The sequence below is a fragment of the Aquarana catesbeiana genome, linkage group LG02 (genome assembly GCF_042186555.1).
Source record: "Aquarana catesbeiana isolate 2022-GZ linkage group LG02, ASM4218655v1, whole genome shotgun sequence".
NCBI classification, from domain to species: domain Eukaryota; kingdom Metazoa; phylum Chordata; class Amphibia; order Anura; family Ranidae; genus Aquarana; species Aquarana catesbeiana.
The window spans coordinates 543,100,727-543,118,296 of NC_133325.1; the positions used below are offsets into that span (position 1 = coordinate 543,100,727).

A 17,570-nucleotide genomic window follows, 5' to 3' on the forward strand; every position below is an offset into this window, starting at 1 on the left:
TATCATTGGAAGGCTTTTTCTACTAGGGAAGAAGGGTAACCTGCATCTAAAAAAAAATTGATAAGGAGTTGGCCATGGTTGTTATAATCTATATTTTGTGTACAGTTTTTCCGAAGATGGCAACACTGACTACGTGGGATATTACTCACCCACCAAGGGATTTTGACAACTGTCAAAATAGATAAAGGAGTGCCCCGCAGGGGGTTTCACAAAGTTTTGGGTGTATATGACTCCATTATCATGACATAATTCAAGGTCAAGGAAGGCCAGAGGGTTTTGGTCCAGGACATGAGTAAAAGACAAGCCTAGCCCCCCTCTCTTCCCCTTACATCTAAGACTTTTTAGCCATAGTAAATACAGTGTAATCCATCTCCATGTCCCCCCCCCCCCCCCCCCCCCGTCCAACACCTTCCCTCTGTTTTCCCACTGAGGAACCCATGCCTCTCAAATCCTCATTCAAAAAATCGGACTGGTTACCTCCACCTAGTACCAATCCCAGTGTAGCAGGTTTCCTCAAACTGGTATCCAGAGATATTGAGAGGCTACTCATTCAATCGAAACACAAAAATAATTTGACTTGGGAGGAGCAACAAGCTTTGCAGGACTTGGCCAACAATTTTTCCTTAACCATTAAACCCTTCAATAAGGGGGGGAACATTGTGGTTATAGATAATGAGCATTATGTGTGTATGTGCAAAAAAATCCTAGACCACCCTGACTGGTATCGACCAATCACTCCTAAACTAATTGACAAATTTAACAAGCAATTTTACAACTTTGTTGACACTGCCTTTGGGAATGGGATTATTATGAAAAATATAAGGGACTATATACGTATTGAGTTTCCGAAACACACAAAAATTGAAAAAAGCTGTCCGGTAGACCCATTATCTCTGGTAATGGGGCTCTGACTGAGAACAGTCATTTAATCGACGAGCATCTGAGACCCCATCTGGTTAGTCTCCCCTCCTATGTGAAGGATACCATCCACTTTTTACAAATTCTTGAGAATCTTTAGGTGCCCCCACCTTCTCTTTTGGTGACGATTGACAATGAGGCCCTGTACAGCTCCATTCACCACAAGCTGGGCTTGGCTGCCATCAGGCATGTCCTCTCCCAAGGGGGATGAGATGACCGGGCTTACAATGAGTTTATAGTGCAGGCATTGGACTTTGTCCTCGGCTACAATGTTTTTTCATTCAATGGTTCCCACTACCTCCAGGTGCAGTGGGTTGCAATGGAGACATGCTGTGCCCCATCGTTTGCCAACCTGTACCTGGGGGAGTGTGAATGCATGTTGAAGTCTGAGGAATGACTCTCGATGTACACGGACCACATAGTTATGTGGCACCGATATGATCTGGGGAGCTATTAAAATCATGGCTAGAAAGACTTAACAAAAACGATTTAAACCTAACGTTTACTATGTTGTATCTCCTAACAAGGTTACATTTCTTGATGTCATGGTCTCACGTGGTGAGAATGATATACTCAAGAGCCATTTCTATCGGAAACCTGCAGCAGGTAACTCCATTTTACAAGCATACAGCTTCCACCCCAAGTCCTTAATAAAATCAATACCGTATAGCCAATACCTAAGGATTAGGAGAAATTGCTCTGATTAATCCTCCTTCCAGCAGGAAGCCTGAAAATTAGGGAGAATGCTGGAGAGAGAATACGCAAAAACGTGCCTGAAAAAGGCCTACAAAAAGCAATAGGAATCACTAGAAGTGAACTATTCTAAAAAAAACAGAGAAAAACATGGACAACCATACCAGAATCATTATGAGATTCTCAAATCAACGCTCTAAGATTAAGAACATCGTACAAAAATATTGGCATCTACTATATTTGATTTCCAACATAGGCAGATTTGTATCCCAGACTCCTCAGATAACAGACGAGCTAGGTCCATTAGAGATCATATCATTCATAGTGAGTACAAAGGGGAAAAGAGACAGGATCTATGCAAATATAAAGGTACATATACTTGTGGGGGATGTAATTACTGTAGATACATACAGACATGTCCCTCCACCATACTACCAAATGGACATATGTTCAAGGCACAACATTACGCCAATTTTAAAATTTGTGGGGTTGTTTATCTCTTGGTCTGTAACTGTGGTTCATTTTATGTTGACAAGACCAAGATTGAGTTCTGGAGGAGGATTTATACACATACACAGTATGCAAACCTGCAATCCCGATCTATCATTGGGTAGACATGTTAAGATGCTACATGGTGGGGTCTTTCCTAGGGTTGAGTTTTTTGCCCTTGATCGGGTCCACCCCAGCCCCCGTGGGGGCGATTGAAACAAACTTCTCCTCCAGAGGGAGCTGAGGTGGATCCATCAACTTAAGGCCGCTATTTTTCCTGGCCTCAATGAGGCAGTTAATTATAAACCCTTTTTGGAGGGTTTTGCTTCAGGAGGAATGGAGAAATGATCCTTCCCTATCTCCATTCCTTTTTTTGGAATCAGCCAAGACTCTTGCTTGCATTCAACATCCTACTATGGATATTGTTCTCCCTTTTCTTTAGTTTTTATGCATTTCTGCACACTATCTGTGGATGTCCTGGGTATTGATATTAACCAGTGTGTTTATTTATTTATTTTATTTTTTTTAACGCCCCGGGGTTCGTGTGTTGGTAGGTCCCAGGCACATGAAGTCATCCCGCACACCACGCCCCCTACTCTACCATAATATTTTGGGTTTTTCTTTTTTCTCCCCTTATGCTCTGCTTAACATCACTACTTTACTATGTTTGCCAGCTGATGGAACATGTGTGTCTTTTTCTACCTTTGCCAGGTGATCCCAGTACATGTCATTTTTGAGCTACCCCACTGTTTTGAGGAGGCCATCTGTTTTACTACTTACCTTACCTCTCTGACTTTGCTGACCTTGTTGGACTGCTTTCCATCTTTCTTCCAATTGGTTTTATTTCCCACCGGTTTTTCATCATTGCTCATGAAGACACTGTAAGTAGTGCAGCATTTCCCAAGTTGGCTCTTGTATAATGCTATATGCATACACATGTTGATATATGTTCTAATATATGTTTTGTCTTATAGACCACATGTACAACAATTGCAAAGCTTTCCCTGAAAAAGAAGTTTCTAAGGACTCTGAAACGCATTGGCTTGGTTTACGTAAATAAAATTTGTATGACAGACCAAGTGACTTTTGCCTATATTGTGGTATATGTATCAATCCATCTTTGTGCAAAATGTACATCTTTCATGACATAAGAAACCTTTGAATTCATTTTTTTGATACTTAATAAATATTGAATTTTAACTTTTATATGATTGCACACTTTTTAAACCTATAAAGTCCCATTTCTAGTAGGGGGTACATTTTGTCATTCCTCCGTTTTTTTTTACCTACCTCCCCTACCTTTTTCATTGAGACCTAACAGTGTAGTTTATTGAATTTATACCCTGGTTGGATATTGACATGTCCTGCCACATGTATAACCTCCTTCCCTTACCCGCTTTATTATTATTTCGCATCAGTCTTTTTAGCCTTCAATTGTTTCCAATGAAGAAGGTGGGTGGTTAGTTTGTCGCATTATATATCTTATATATATTTTATATTATCCCCTATAACTCTCATATTGTTTTATACTTATAATGCTCTGTATGTCTTTTATTCATTTTATGGGCATTTTTTTCTTATTATGATACATCATTGTTCTTATTTTAATTCCATGTAGAATATTGTTATGTGCAGAGGTGCTGAGACTTGCTGTCCCATGGCTGGCCCATTCACATAATTAGCACTACATGCACATTCCAACTTAGGCCTGTAGAAGGAACTGAAGCTCCGAGTGCGTAGCCTGCCTTCCTGTCTGATCTGTACAGTGTTCCTGGACGTCTCCCTGCTTTCGGTGATGTCACTTCCGTGCATTCCATGCTGGTTCCATCGGACCTTCTGATGGCCACAGGACATGCAGCGGACCCCCTACCATCTCAGCACTCTGTGGATGCATGTGCCGGACGCTAGGAGAGACCCGTTTGACGCTATTTACAGATGAGCCCTATTTTAATTTTCATCCTGTGAGTGCTTCTTGTATCCTGCAATTAAATTGTTTCTGTTAATACTACACTCAGGTGGTGCTTCCTGTGTTTCTCTTTCTTGTCCTAGTTAGAGTTGGCTTTCTCTGGGGACAGCTGCCGCCTTAATTTACCATTTATTGGTTCTGTGTGGACTCATGGACTAACAACTAGTATATTTCTTATAATCTCCAATTTCTTTTAATTTTGCATGTACACAGGTACACTGTGCTTTGCGCTTACAGTTATTGATGTTTTTATTGGCACTACATTAAAGACTGGCACTGCATCATTGTAAAGGCTCAGGAAAACTTAAAAAAACACTGACTGTAAACACAGTCACTACACCATCAAAAAATGCAAGGTAAAGTTCTGTCATGCAAAGAAGAAGCCATATCTGAACATGGTTCAGAAACGCCACCATCTTCTCAGGGACAAAGCTCATTTAAAATCGGCTGTTGCAAAGTTGAAAACTGTTGTGTGGTCACAACATTCTTTTTGGCAACTATGGCCATCGCTTCCTCTGGACTAAAGAGGAGAGGGACCTTCTGGATTGTTATCAGTGCTCGGTTCAAAAACATGGATCAGTGATGGTATGGGGGTGCATTCGTGCGTATAGAATGGGCAGCTTGCACATCTGGAAGGCACCATCAATGCTGAAAGATATATCCAGGTTTTAGAGCAGCATATGTTCCCATCCAGATGACGTTTTTCAGAGAAGGCCTTGCATATTTCAGCAGGACTATGCTAAACTGCAATACAGCATCTATGACAACAGCATTCCTTCATAGTAGAAGAGTCCAGGTGCTTAACTGGCCTGCCTGCAGTCCAGACTTTTCACCAATTCAACATATTTGGTGCATCTTGAAATGAAAATTGTGACAAAGACGACCCAGGACTGTTGAGCAGTTAGAATACTATACCAGGCAAAAATGGGACAACATTCCTATCCCAAAACTCCAACAACTGCTCTACTCAGTTCTCAGACATTTACAGTGTTGTTAAAAGAAGAAGGTATGATACACGGTAATAAATATAGCCCTGTCCCAACTTTTTTGAGACACGTTGCTGCCATCAATTTCCACATGACCTTATTTTTTTGTTTAAACATTTGATATGTTTTCTATTTTCTATTGTAAATAAAATATAGGTTTATGAGATTTGCAAATCGTTGCATTCTGTTTTATGAAGATTTTACACAGCGTCCCAACTTCTTTGGAATTGGGTCAGTCACTCACAGTTCAGCCTTACTGCCTAAGTACCTGTATTCTGTAAAGCAGTAAGGGGATTATTCTTTCCATGTATTTTGCTTTGGGAATAACACATTTGATCTACATATGAAGAAGTAAATACAATGAAACAAATTGTATTTACTTAATGACACTTGCAGATTATCTGAATTTTGACATCTACTCTTGCTGTTTAAGCAATTCCCGGTTTTCATTTTGAAAGCTGATGTTTGCAAGTAATAGCGGTAATGTTCCTCTGCATTTACAAAGTGCCTTGTTTGTGACACCATGTACAATATAAAATAAAAAGAGCAAAGATAATCTTTTAGTTAAAAAAAACACACACACTGACTCCTAAACCTTTAGTTCAGATTATCCACTCTGTATACAAAATGTAAACAGGAATGTCAACAGGTCCCATAATAAGGCAGAAGTGTTTGTGTGTGTGCATATATAGACATGCATGTGAATGGCTCAGTCCAAGTATATATTATATTACAGATAAGCTACACTTGCATAAAAAAGATTGACAGCAAAGCTGCGCTTCCTAATCCTGTGAATAGGGTGGGAAGAAATAACTCGGGTTCCTTTTCCATTTGTGATCCTACTGGAGCAATTTCTCTTTTCTTTCTTTGTAGTCATTGGGACAAGATGCCCCAAAAGAAACACAGACAGCAATACAAAACTGTACAGAGGTTCTAATGTTCCTCCACTTTCTATTAAAAAAAAACTAAAAATGTTTTGTCGACAGATAGACTTTAAATTTGCCAATTTCTTTACCAAGTGCTACTTTTCAATTTTTCCGCTAATTAGGTTTAAATGTAAATCAGAATAAGGCTCCATTCACATTAGCGCGTCTCCAAAGTCGCACGATTTTCAGTGCAACTTTGAAGCACGACTGATGCAACACTCTCTGGACCAAAGTCGCAGCAAAAGTTGCACCAAAATAGTGTAGGCAACTTTTCAAAGTCACACCGATCTGAACATTGCAAAACAATGGGCTGTGACTTGTCATGTCCAAAGTCGTATGACAAGTCCCACAAATGTGAATGGGCCCTAACTGAATTGTAACATACAAGGTACTATTCCTCTCTACATAAAGTGAAAACATACAAACAAGCAGAAAAAAAAAGCCCCAAAAAAGAAGAGGATGATATAAAAACAGACAAATAAGGAAGGGTGGTGGTTGTTCTAAAGCGCTCTTGAGATTTCACAGATGCCTTGGTATACTGGAATCAGTCAGTTTCAAGTATCAGTATCTAGAAAACATTGGCACAAACAAAAAATATAATTACTTTAATGCTAATAAAATTTTATTCAATGTTTCATATTTAAAAAATGTTATTACGTCATCTTAATGGATAAATTCAGTTTTGGAACATGTTCCACCTGTTTTTAGTGTGGAATATATAACATGTTCTGGTATCTGCAGCTCTCCCCCTGCTGCCCCCCCTCAGGTAACTGCCTGCCCGTATGAGGTATGCTGAGATTCTGTAAGAGCTGGACATTGCTGATCACGGATGCAATGCTCTACAGGTTTCTTAAAATAAACAAAAAAAGTGTACATTTTTGTCAATAGCAGGGATTGCCCCTCTTCTCCGCTAGGACAGAATCAAAACCTTGGGGTTGTTCAGTAAATTGGGAAGTACTCTGCTTTTGTATTGTTTAGTTCCCATTTATGTGTGCTGAAAAAGCAATTTAAGGGACTCATTCTCTAGAGCATGGATGGAGACTTTTGTCATTTGTGTTCGAACAGCATTACAGAAGGCAATGTGCTTGTTATTCTGCATAGCTTTCAGCACGTTGAAGTATGGAAATATTAAGGCTCTTAATATGGGAATAGTATGGAATATTAATTTGTATGGGACTTTTAAGCCTCATCTCGCTAGTACATGATACCATGGTCAGAAGAGTTTATAACTGATTTTATAAACGGATAACTGTTACGGTTCTTATTGATGAAATGTGTACCAATAAGCGAGTCTATAAGGGAGCATCCCTGTTCACGTTTCATGCCCCAAAGAAAGAGCTTGTGTGATAATTCTTCCATGAATAACATATAGGAGATACACATTAGTCTACTAAAAATAAGTTTCCATTGGTAGTTAGGAATTTCAATGATCTAAGTTGTGCTAGATTAAGCCGATTTTCATGTTTACTGTCAATATAAACATTTTGTTTGGACCAAGATGGTCCAAAAAATATATTTCCTCTACTAAGTGCTGCACTGGCTCTAAGTGCTGTATGTACTATATGTAGCTTCAACTACATGCAGTACACAGTGCTGGGTTCTAGCTGAGAGACAGAGACTTCCCGCCTCACATTCAGAACAATAGAGTGTTAGTCTGAGTGGCACTCAGCCATTTATAGACAGCTTTGTATTCTGTGAATGAATACAAAGCTTCCTCTGATTAGTTAAGGCGGAGAGGTGGGCTGATGACATTACAATCTCTGACTCACAGAATACAAAGCTGCCTGTGAATGGCTGAGCTCCGCTCAGACAAACTCTACATATATTGTTCCGGGTGTGAGTAGGGAAGTATGCAGTACATACAGTGCTTAGAGCAAGTGCAGCACTTAGTAAAGAAAAATAGTTGTTTGGATCAGCTTGGTCCAAACTATTTAATGTCACAGGAAACATGGAGATCAGCTTTAATATGAAGACTATGTTTTAGTTGAAATTATCTCCATTCATTAATGGGAAAACTTCCAAAGCTTGGGTGCAATCCAAAAGTTCTCTATGACAGCTAGGATGGATTCTACCATCCATGGTTTTTTTTGAGTGGTACATATAGTTTAGCTTTCGGCTTCCAGTTCAGAATTCTTGTTATTTCTACAGCTTTATAACACAGGAGAAGGTCTGGTAAGCCCAAAACACAGGCTATTTTAGTCACATAGCTGCCTCATGTGAGAATAACTATAACATTAATTTGCTTGCTGGGCCCCCTACAGTCTTGTGTCTGGTAAAAAATTATTAGTACACATTTATTTTTAGTCCACAGAGCCAGCAATAAGATTCAAACCTGCCCTAGAAAACAGTTGGGATTGTGATTGTGGGCTTTGGGACAACACTTCACTGTGTGGATGTACTGATAACTGAACCCCTCCGAAATACATGAAAAACTTTAAAACATTCACCTTTTTGCTCAGTATGAGCACCTTTCTAACTCTTCTATAAATTATGCTAAATGTGAAGCGACAAGTATTCTTCTTCCCACGGAGGGTATCACTAAGCTAACAAGGCGACTATCAGTTTAAATGGGTTCAGTCTTTTATGAAATATCTGTGGGTCAAACTGACAAACTACTGCCTCATTATACGAGATGAATTTTTGCCCATTATCTAAAATGAGATTACATCTTCAATTTTGGCAAACCCTTACTCTTACGTGGTTTCGGGAGACGCAATGCATTTAAAATGACATTGCTCCCCCAGATTTTATACCTAATGCAAGCGATACCTAATAAATTACCACAAGCCTTTTTTCTCACGTCCCGGACAATGTTGATCAAATTCATCTGGAGTAACAAAGTGGCCAGACTTCGCCACACGATGTTGGTCTTGCCCAAATCGCTGAGGGGAATTTTATTCTACCTGACCCGATTCCATATTACCGAGCTATACACTTGTCCAGAGTGGCATCATGGTGTATTTCCCCGCAGACCAAATGTTGGGTACAAATTGAACAACAAGCTTCATCGATCGCCTTGTCCGCTCTTCCTTGGGTCGCCCATAAACACTATCGTGGATTGAAGACGCATCCTACAATTGGGGCTACAATTGCAGTCCTTATCCATATACTCCCAATAAAAGGCCTTTCCCCCCTATCTATCACCATTAACACTGGTGATTTATAACCCAGATTTTACGACCGGGGTAGACAATAAACAGCTCCGGGGGTTGGCAGGACTAGGCATACCTAGGTACCTGCACTTTGTTACCCCGCAGGGCTGGATGTTTGCTCAAGATTTATCCAGTCTTTCACAGCCCCCTTTGAGCCCTTGGTCAGCCCTTTAATTGTCTCATTTAAAGTCCATACCAGATCCGGGACTATATGCTAGGCCACTGACATTCTTTGCCTATGTGCGGAGGGAAAATATGTACCACATCTGCTGTCACTTTTGTACAAACGGATTATCGAGCCTTCAGAAGGTCATATCCCTTCATATATACAGTGCCTTGCAAAAGTATTCACCCCCCTTGGCATTTTTCGTGTCGTGTTGCCTCACAACCTGGAATTAACATGGATTGTTTGAGGATTTGCATAATTTAATTTACAGAACATGCCCACAACTTTGAAGGTGGTTTTTTTTAAATTGTGAAGCAAACAACAAATAGGACAAAATAAAGAAAAAGTCAATGTGCATAACTATTCACCCCTGTAAAGTCAATACTTTGTAGAGCCACCTTTTGCGGCTATCACAGCTCCAATTCACTTTGGATAAGTCTCTTTGAGCTTGCCACATCTTACCACTGGGATGTTTGCCAATTTTCCCTTGTAAAACTGCTCCAGCTCCTTCAAGTTGGATGGTTTGCGCTTGTGAACAGCAATCTTTAACCGGTTCCCGACTGGCGCACGCCGATGTACGTCAGCAGAATGGCATGGCTGGGCGAATGGGCGTACCCGTACGTCCCTTTAAATTTGCCGCCGTGCCATTGCGTGCGCGCTGCCGGTGGCGCAAGCATCTCCCCGTTCTGCCTAGTGACAGTGTCACTGATCTCTGCTCCCTGTGATCAGGAGCAGAGATCAGTGACGTGTCACACGTAGCCAAGCCCCCCCACAGTTGGAAACACTCCCCAGGACATACCTAACCCCTACACTGCCCCCTAGTGGTTAACCCCTTCACTGCCAGTCTTATTTACACAGGAATCTGTATCAAATCAATCAATCAAAAATGTCCGATGTGTCGGCCATAATGTCGCAGTCACGATAAAAAAGCGCAGATCGCCGCCATTACTAGTAAAAAAAAAAAAAAAAAGGATCAATAAAAATGCCATAAAACTATCCCCTATTTTGTAGACGCTATATCTTTTGCACAAACCAACCAATAAACGCTTATTGCGATTTTTTTTTTACCAAAAATATATAGAAGAATACGTATCGGCCTAAACTGAGGAAAAAAATTTTTTTAAAATATTTTTGGGGCTATTTGTTATAGCAAAAAGTAAAAAATTATGCATTTTTTCAAAATTGTCGCTTTTTTTTTGTTTATAGCGCAATAAATAAAAACCGCAGAGGTGATCAAATACCACCAAAAGAAAGCTCTATTTGTGGGAAAAAAGGACATCAATTTTGTTTGGGAACCACGTCGCATGACCGCGCAATTGTCAGTTAAAGCGACGCAATGCCGAATCACAAAAAAATGCTCTGGTCAGGAAGTGGGTAAATTCTTCCGGGGCTGAAGTGGTTAAGTCTGACCAAAGATTTTCTATTAGATTGAGGTTTGGGCTTTGACTAGGCCATTCCAACACATTTACATGTTTCCCCTTAAACCACTCAAGTGTTGCTTTAGCAGTGTGTTTGGGGTCATTGTACTGCTGGAAGGTGAACCTCCGTCCTAGCCTCAAATCACAGATTGGTACAGGTTTTGCTCAAGAAAATCCCTGTATTTAGCACCATCCATCTTTCCCTCAACTCTGACCAGTTTCCAAGTCCCGACTGCTGAAAAACATCCCCACAGCATGATGCTGCCACCTCCATTCACTGTGGGGATGGTGTTCTTTGGGTGATGTGATATGTTGGGTTTGCGCCAGACATAGCGTTTTCTTTGATGGCCAAAAAGTAAAATTTTAGTCTCATCAGACCAAAGCACCTTCCTCCATACATTTTGGGAGTCTCCCACATGCCTTTTCGCAAACTCAAAACGTGCCATTTTGTTTTTGGTGAAAGTAATGGCTTTCTTCTGGCCACTCTGCCATAAAGCCCAACTCTATGGAGTATATGGCTTATTGTCATCCTATGTATAGATACTACAGTCTCTGCTGTGGAGCTCTGCAACTCCTCCAGGGTTACCTTAGGTCTCTGTGCTGCCTCTCTGATTAATGCCCTCCTTGCCTGGTCTGTGAGTTTTGGTGTGCAGCCATCTCTTGGCAGGTTTGCTATTGTGCCATGTTCTTTCCATTTGGTTATGATAGATTTGATGGTGCTCCTATGAATCATCAAAGATTTGGATATTTTTCTATAACCTAACCCTGACTTGTACTTCTCAACATTGTCCCTTACTTGTTTGGAGAGTTTCTTGGTCTTCCTGGCAGTGTTTGGTTAGTGGTGCCTCTTGCTTAGGTGTTTCAGCCTCTGGGGCCTTTCAAAAAGGTGTGTATATGTAATGACAGGTGGACATCATTTCACTAATTATGTGACTTCTGAAAGTAATTGTTATGAAGCCCATAAAAAGCCCTGGTGCAACCAAAGGGGGTGAATACATACGCACATGCCAATTATCATTTTTTTATTTCTGAAAAAATAGTTTTAGGTATCTATTTTTTTAATTTTACTTCACCAACTTAGACTATTGTGTTCTGATCCATCACATATGATTCACATTAAAAAAAACCCATTGAACTAAAGGCTGTAATGTAACAAAATAGGTAAAAAGCCAAGGGGGTGAATACTTTTGCAAGGCACTGTACGTCGATGGGAGGTTGACCTACAAATTTCTTTTTCAAGACAGCAAATTAACAGGTTATCTCACTAGCTCACAAATCCTCTATAGCAAGTCGCTTTCAAGAACAGGGATATACATTTTTAATCAGGTGGTATAGGGTTCCGGCCCTACTTAAACTATAGCCGCAAATCTCTAAGCAATGTTGGCGCTGTAATAAAGAGCTCGGGACACTATTACATATTTTTTGGCTGTGCCCCTTACACCATTTTGGAAGGAAGGGGGGAAAGTGATTAAACAACTGACATTAGTTGATCTAGGCTTGGACCCCTTGGAATATCTTTTGCATCTAAATGTGATGCCCCTCCGTCAATATAAAAAATCGTTGTTAGTGCACATGCTGAATGCTGCCCGGGCATGTATCCCTGACCTGTGGAAGAGCACTACCAAGCCATCAATGGAACACTGGTTCTCTAGAATTGATGAAATTAGGACAATGGAAAATACGACAGCATCTCTTCATGGAAGAGAGGAGGAATGTAGTGATAGTTGGCAGCCATGGACAACTTTTACTAGTACATCCCTCTATACGGATCGCTCCCTTGTCTAGTTTAGCAAACCACGATTTATGAGGGGGGGGGGGGTGGCCCAAGTTTGATTGAGGATTCCTGGGGGGGAGGTGGTGGATGCTGTGGAGTTTTTTCTATCTTTTATATATCTTCTTATAATTCTTTCATTTTTTTTTTTTAGCAGATTTTCCTTCCAGACCCCCAAGTGTTGGGGTCAGAAGAGGGTTTTTTTTTTTTTTTTTTTCTTCCCTATCAAAGCGTGAAGGAAGGTATATTAAAGTGAGAATTTAGGCAGTGATATGAATTAAAGACTTTCAGGTTAAAAGTAGTCCCAACAATAGGTATTAGATACACCTTGTGGTTACAAGGTGGTCTCTGAATTATATGAATGGGGGTCACTTACTAGCATGGCAATAGATGGGGAGGGGGAGCGGAGATCTGCCTTGTACTATGTGGTGCTCCCCTCCACATCCCTGGTTCACGCATGGCGGATGCTGGCCCACATCTGATGCCCGGCTGGTATTTGATGCCATGACTTTTGCTTATTGTAGCAGACTCTCTCTCTTTAGCTCATCCCCACCACTCCCTAATTTATTCAGAGTTTTAGATTAGTTTAAATTTGGTAGCGAGGGGAGATATTTTTTGTCAGTCATGTATTTTGCGGAGAGACATTCGGGGGCCTGCTTCTGGAGGGTTTGTTGTACTCTGGTCAGTCAGCGGGCATAAATCGGTGGATTGTGAGCATGAACGATTCTCTGCGTAGTGTATGGCTGGCAAGTTTGAGAGAGATAATGTGATACCCTGACTGTATGCTTTTTGCAGTAATTCTAATTTGATTTGGTCATTAATTTCCATTAGGGTGTTGTATCTATTTGTATGTGTTAGTTAATTAATACGAGTTGCTGCGGAATTATTTGATTTGGACTATGGCTTAGATTTGTTTTCCATTATAACTTATGTTTATTCCTTTTCTTATTATTGTTTATATGACTTGTTTAAAAATTGAAAATTGAATAAAGAATTATACTTAAATGTGCTCACTGCAGCATGGCTAGAATATGATGCAAATATAATTAACCCTTTCACTGCTAGGTCCGTACGGCTGGCCAGGCATGTATGCCGTATGGACCTAATGCCTCCTTCTGCTATAAGCTCAGTGTCCATAAACTTATAGCAGAATTGTTCAGGAGACTCTGCTGAACAAACCATTCAAAACGCTGATCAGGGTTATTCACCTCAAATGTGACCTCCCTCCCCACGGAAGCCGCCTCTTTCCTGTCTCCAGCTTCTCCACCTTCCACCACTCCCCTTCCTTTAAAAAGGCCCCCCCCTTTCTTCTTTCCTATTTCCTCCACCCCCCAGCACCGATTTCCTCCCCCCTAGCAAACCTGGTCCCCTGCAGCTACCCTCGAGCCACAGGCTTCCTTTCTCTGCCTCTCCCGCTGGCTTCAGGTGCTGCAGGGACTTAGAGGGGTTCAAAATATGTACCCCCCAATAGTCCCCACCTCATCGATCTGTCGTTGCTGGGCAGCATTCCCTCCTTCCCCTCCTGCAGCTGCTGTCCAGCACTCAGCTCCGGCAAGGTAAAGTTGGAGCTGGGGGGGGGGGGGGGCTTGGTAAACATGAGTTTACCAGCCCTCTTCCTGTACTACAATGGACATAGGCAGTGATCACTTCCATGTCCATGGATAACTGAGCATAGTAAACCGTGTGTCATTTCATGAATGAATATGAGTCCCTATACAGACTCCTTATTCATTCATGTAATGTGCAGCTCCGGATGCAGAGAAAGGGACTCTCCTCCGTATGTTTCTCTGTCTCAAAAAAAGAGATATTAGGAGTCTGTTTAGACCTCTGATATCTCACCAAAGACCAAAAAAAAAGAAGTACAAAATATTGAATAATATAATTGTAAAAAAATTTAAAACGTTAAAAAAAAAAAAAAAAACATGGTCAGGCCCCTCTCACATGTAACGGGTTCCGTCAAGCAGATCCGCCTGCTCAGCGGGGAATCTGTCCGCTGATGCCTACTGAACAGGCAGAAGAGAGGACTGTGTCCACTCCGCTGATGCAGAGCGGACACAGCCCGCTGTTCTCTATGGGGCGGTCAGATGGAAATGGACCGCCTGTTCGTTTACATCAGATTCTCATCCGATCCGATCTGCTAGATGGAATGCAGGGATCTGCTAGGGAAGGCATCCCCATCCACCTGTTTTTAGCGGACCGGATCTGATGCAGGCGAGTGTAAAGGGACACATGTCCATTTACATCAGCCTCTCCTGTCAGGAACGGTGTCATCTCCGGTTTCTCCTGCTGGTGGCACTATTACATTCAGCACCAAAAGGGTATAATACCAGTGGCCACCAGCGGGTGTCTCCCTGCCTGGACTGCAGACTTGTCATCAGCACACCTGTCATGGGTCTGCTGGACTATATAAACCCGCCCTGAACTAAGCCTCAGTGCTTCAGAATTCCTCTGCTAGCCCTTGTCCCCGCCAGTACCTGCTCTTGTTCCAGCCTGTTCCTGTTTGTTCCTGAACCCCGTTTGTGTATCCTGACCTTGAGTCCTGTTTCCTGTTCCCTGCTCCTTGGTCTGCTTTATTATTCCTGGTTTCTGTTCCCTTGTCGCCTTGGCCCATGCCTTAGTTTTTATTTCATGTTTGTTTCCTTGCTTGTGTATTATATTAGTTAGATAGTTAGGTGGGTTTGGGGGTTTGCTGTGTTTTCACCATTTACTTATTTTTGGTTTGCTGTCTTGATTTCACGTGTGTCTTTATCATTAATAATAAACATACTTTCTTTATTCAGTTTCTCGTTTGTCCTTGATTCCTTGGTGCAGCCCAGCGATCTGATCACCTGCATTGGATGTTATGATAAAGACACACGTGAAATCAAGACAGCAAACCAAAAATAAGTAAATGGTGAAAACACAGCAAACCCCCAAACCCACCTAGCTATCTATCTAACTAATATAATACACAAGCAAGGAAACAAACATGAAATAAAAACTAAGGCATGGGCCAAGACGACAAGGGAACAGAAACCAGGAATAATAAAGCAGACCAAGGAGCAGGGAACAGGAAACAGGACTCAAGGTCAGGATACACAAACGGGGTTCAGGAACAAACAGGAACAGGCTGGAACAAGAGCAGGTACTGGCGGGGACAAGGGCTAGCAGAGGAATTCTGAAGCACTGAGGCTTAGTTCAGGACGGGTTTATATAGTCCAGCAGACCCATGACAGGTGTGCTGATGACAAGTCTGCAGTCCAGGCAGGGAGACACCCGCTGGTGGCCACTGGAATTACACCCTTTTGGTGCTGAATGTAATATTGCCACCAGCAGGAGAAACCGGAGATGACATCGTTCCTGACATCTCCATAGAGAACATTGGGTGGGCCGATCAGGTCCATCTGAAAAACTGACAGGTGGACCCGATCGGTCTGCTCGTGTGAAAGGGGCCTAATGCCTTGCTCACACAAAGCATACACAGTGTACACCCCTTCAAGGCTGTGTTTACCTGTACAGGGATGCACAGGTGTTCTGGGTCTTTTACAAACTCTGAAAGCTGTAAGTGAAAAATGAAAACCACCAGATTTTTTGAGAATTTTTGTATTTTTAGCAAAAATATTGGTTTGGTAAACATTTGCCCAAATATTGTGGGGCTTTAAAATCAGTAGCACCTTCTTTTTATTCTAAGGGGAAAAATGAAAACCTTCAGTTTTTTTGAGATATTTGGTTATTTACATTTTTGTGTACATTCAATTTTCACCATTTTACAAAAAAGGCATAATTTTAAAATGTACAAATATTTGTGATTTAATTCATTACAGATTAAGCTCTTATATTTAAAATGTGCTGTGTTTTTATCTGCGAATAATGATTTTAGAATACTTTAGTGAATATATTGTTTTGATAAACATTAGCGCAGATATCGCAAAATTTTAAAATCAGTAGCGCCTTCTTTTTATTCTACAGGTCATTTGATTTGGGGGGTCTTTAACAAACTCTGAAAGCTGTAAGTGAAAAATGAAAACCTTGAGATTTTTATAGAAATGTGGATTCTTACATTTTTGCGTATATTCAATTTCCACCATTTCGCAAAAAGGCGCAATTTAAAATGTACAAATATTTGTTATTTATTAACTCAATACAGGTTAAGCTTTTATATTTAACCACTTGAGCCCAGGACCATTATGCTGCCTAAGGACCAGAGGTCTTTTTCCAATTTGGCACTGCGTCGCTTTAACTGCTAATTGCGCGGTCATGCAATGCTGTACCCAAACGAAATTTGCGTCCTTTTCTTCCCACAAATAGAGCTTTCTTTTGATGGTATTTGATCACCTCTGCGGTTTTTATTTTTTGCGCTATAAATGGAAAAAGACAGAAAATTTTGAAAAAAAAAGATATTTTCTACTTTTTGTTATAAAAAAAATCCAATAAACTCAATTTTAGTCATACATTTAGGCCAAAATGTATTCGGCCACATGTCTTTGGTAAAAAAAATGTCAATAAGCGTATATTTATTGGTTTGCGCAAAAGTTATAGCGTCTACAAACTAGGGTACATTTTCTGGAATTTACACAGCTTTTAGTTTATGACTGCCTATGTCATTTCTTGAGGTGCTAAAATGGCAGGGCAGTACAAAACCCCCCCAAATGACCCCATTTTGGAAAGTAGACACCCCAAGGAAATTGCTGAGAGGCATGTTGAACCCATTGAATATTTTTTTTTTTGTCCCAAGTGATTGAATAATGACAAAAAAAAAATATTTACAAAAAGTTGTCACTAAATGATATATTGCTCACACAGGCCATGGGCCTATGTGAAATTGCACCCCAAAATACATTCAGCTGCTTCTCCTGAGTACGGGGATACCACATGTGTGGGACTTTTTGGGAGCCTAGCCGCGTACGGGACCCCGAAAACCAAGCACCGCCTTCAGGATTTCTAAGGGTGTAAATTTTTGATTTCACTCTTCACTGCCTATCACAGTTTCGGAGGCCATGGAATGCCCAGGTGGCACAAACCCCCCCAAATGACCCCATTTTGGAAAGTAGACACCCCAAGCTATTTGCTGAGAGGCATATTGAGTCCATGGAATATTTTATATTT

At 41.0% G+C, this 17,570-nt stretch overlaps 1 protein-coding gene across 1 annotated transcript in view; it reads right to left on the bottom strand.

Annotated features, from left to right (window-relative positions):
• Positions 1 to 387: 387 nt before the first annotated feature.
• AHCYL1 (adenosylhomocysteinase like 1) overlaps positions 388 to 17,570 on the bottom strand; it is a 707,570-nt gene continuing 690,387 nt past the window's right edge. Inside the window, exon 17 of the mRNA XM_073615883.1 lies at positions 388 to 6,546. Within this exon, the coding sequence (XP_073471984.1) occupies positions 6,540 to 6,546 (7 nt within the window). The 3' untranslated portion in view covers positions 388 to 6,539. The remainder of the gene's footprint in view (positions 6,547 to 17,570) is intronic.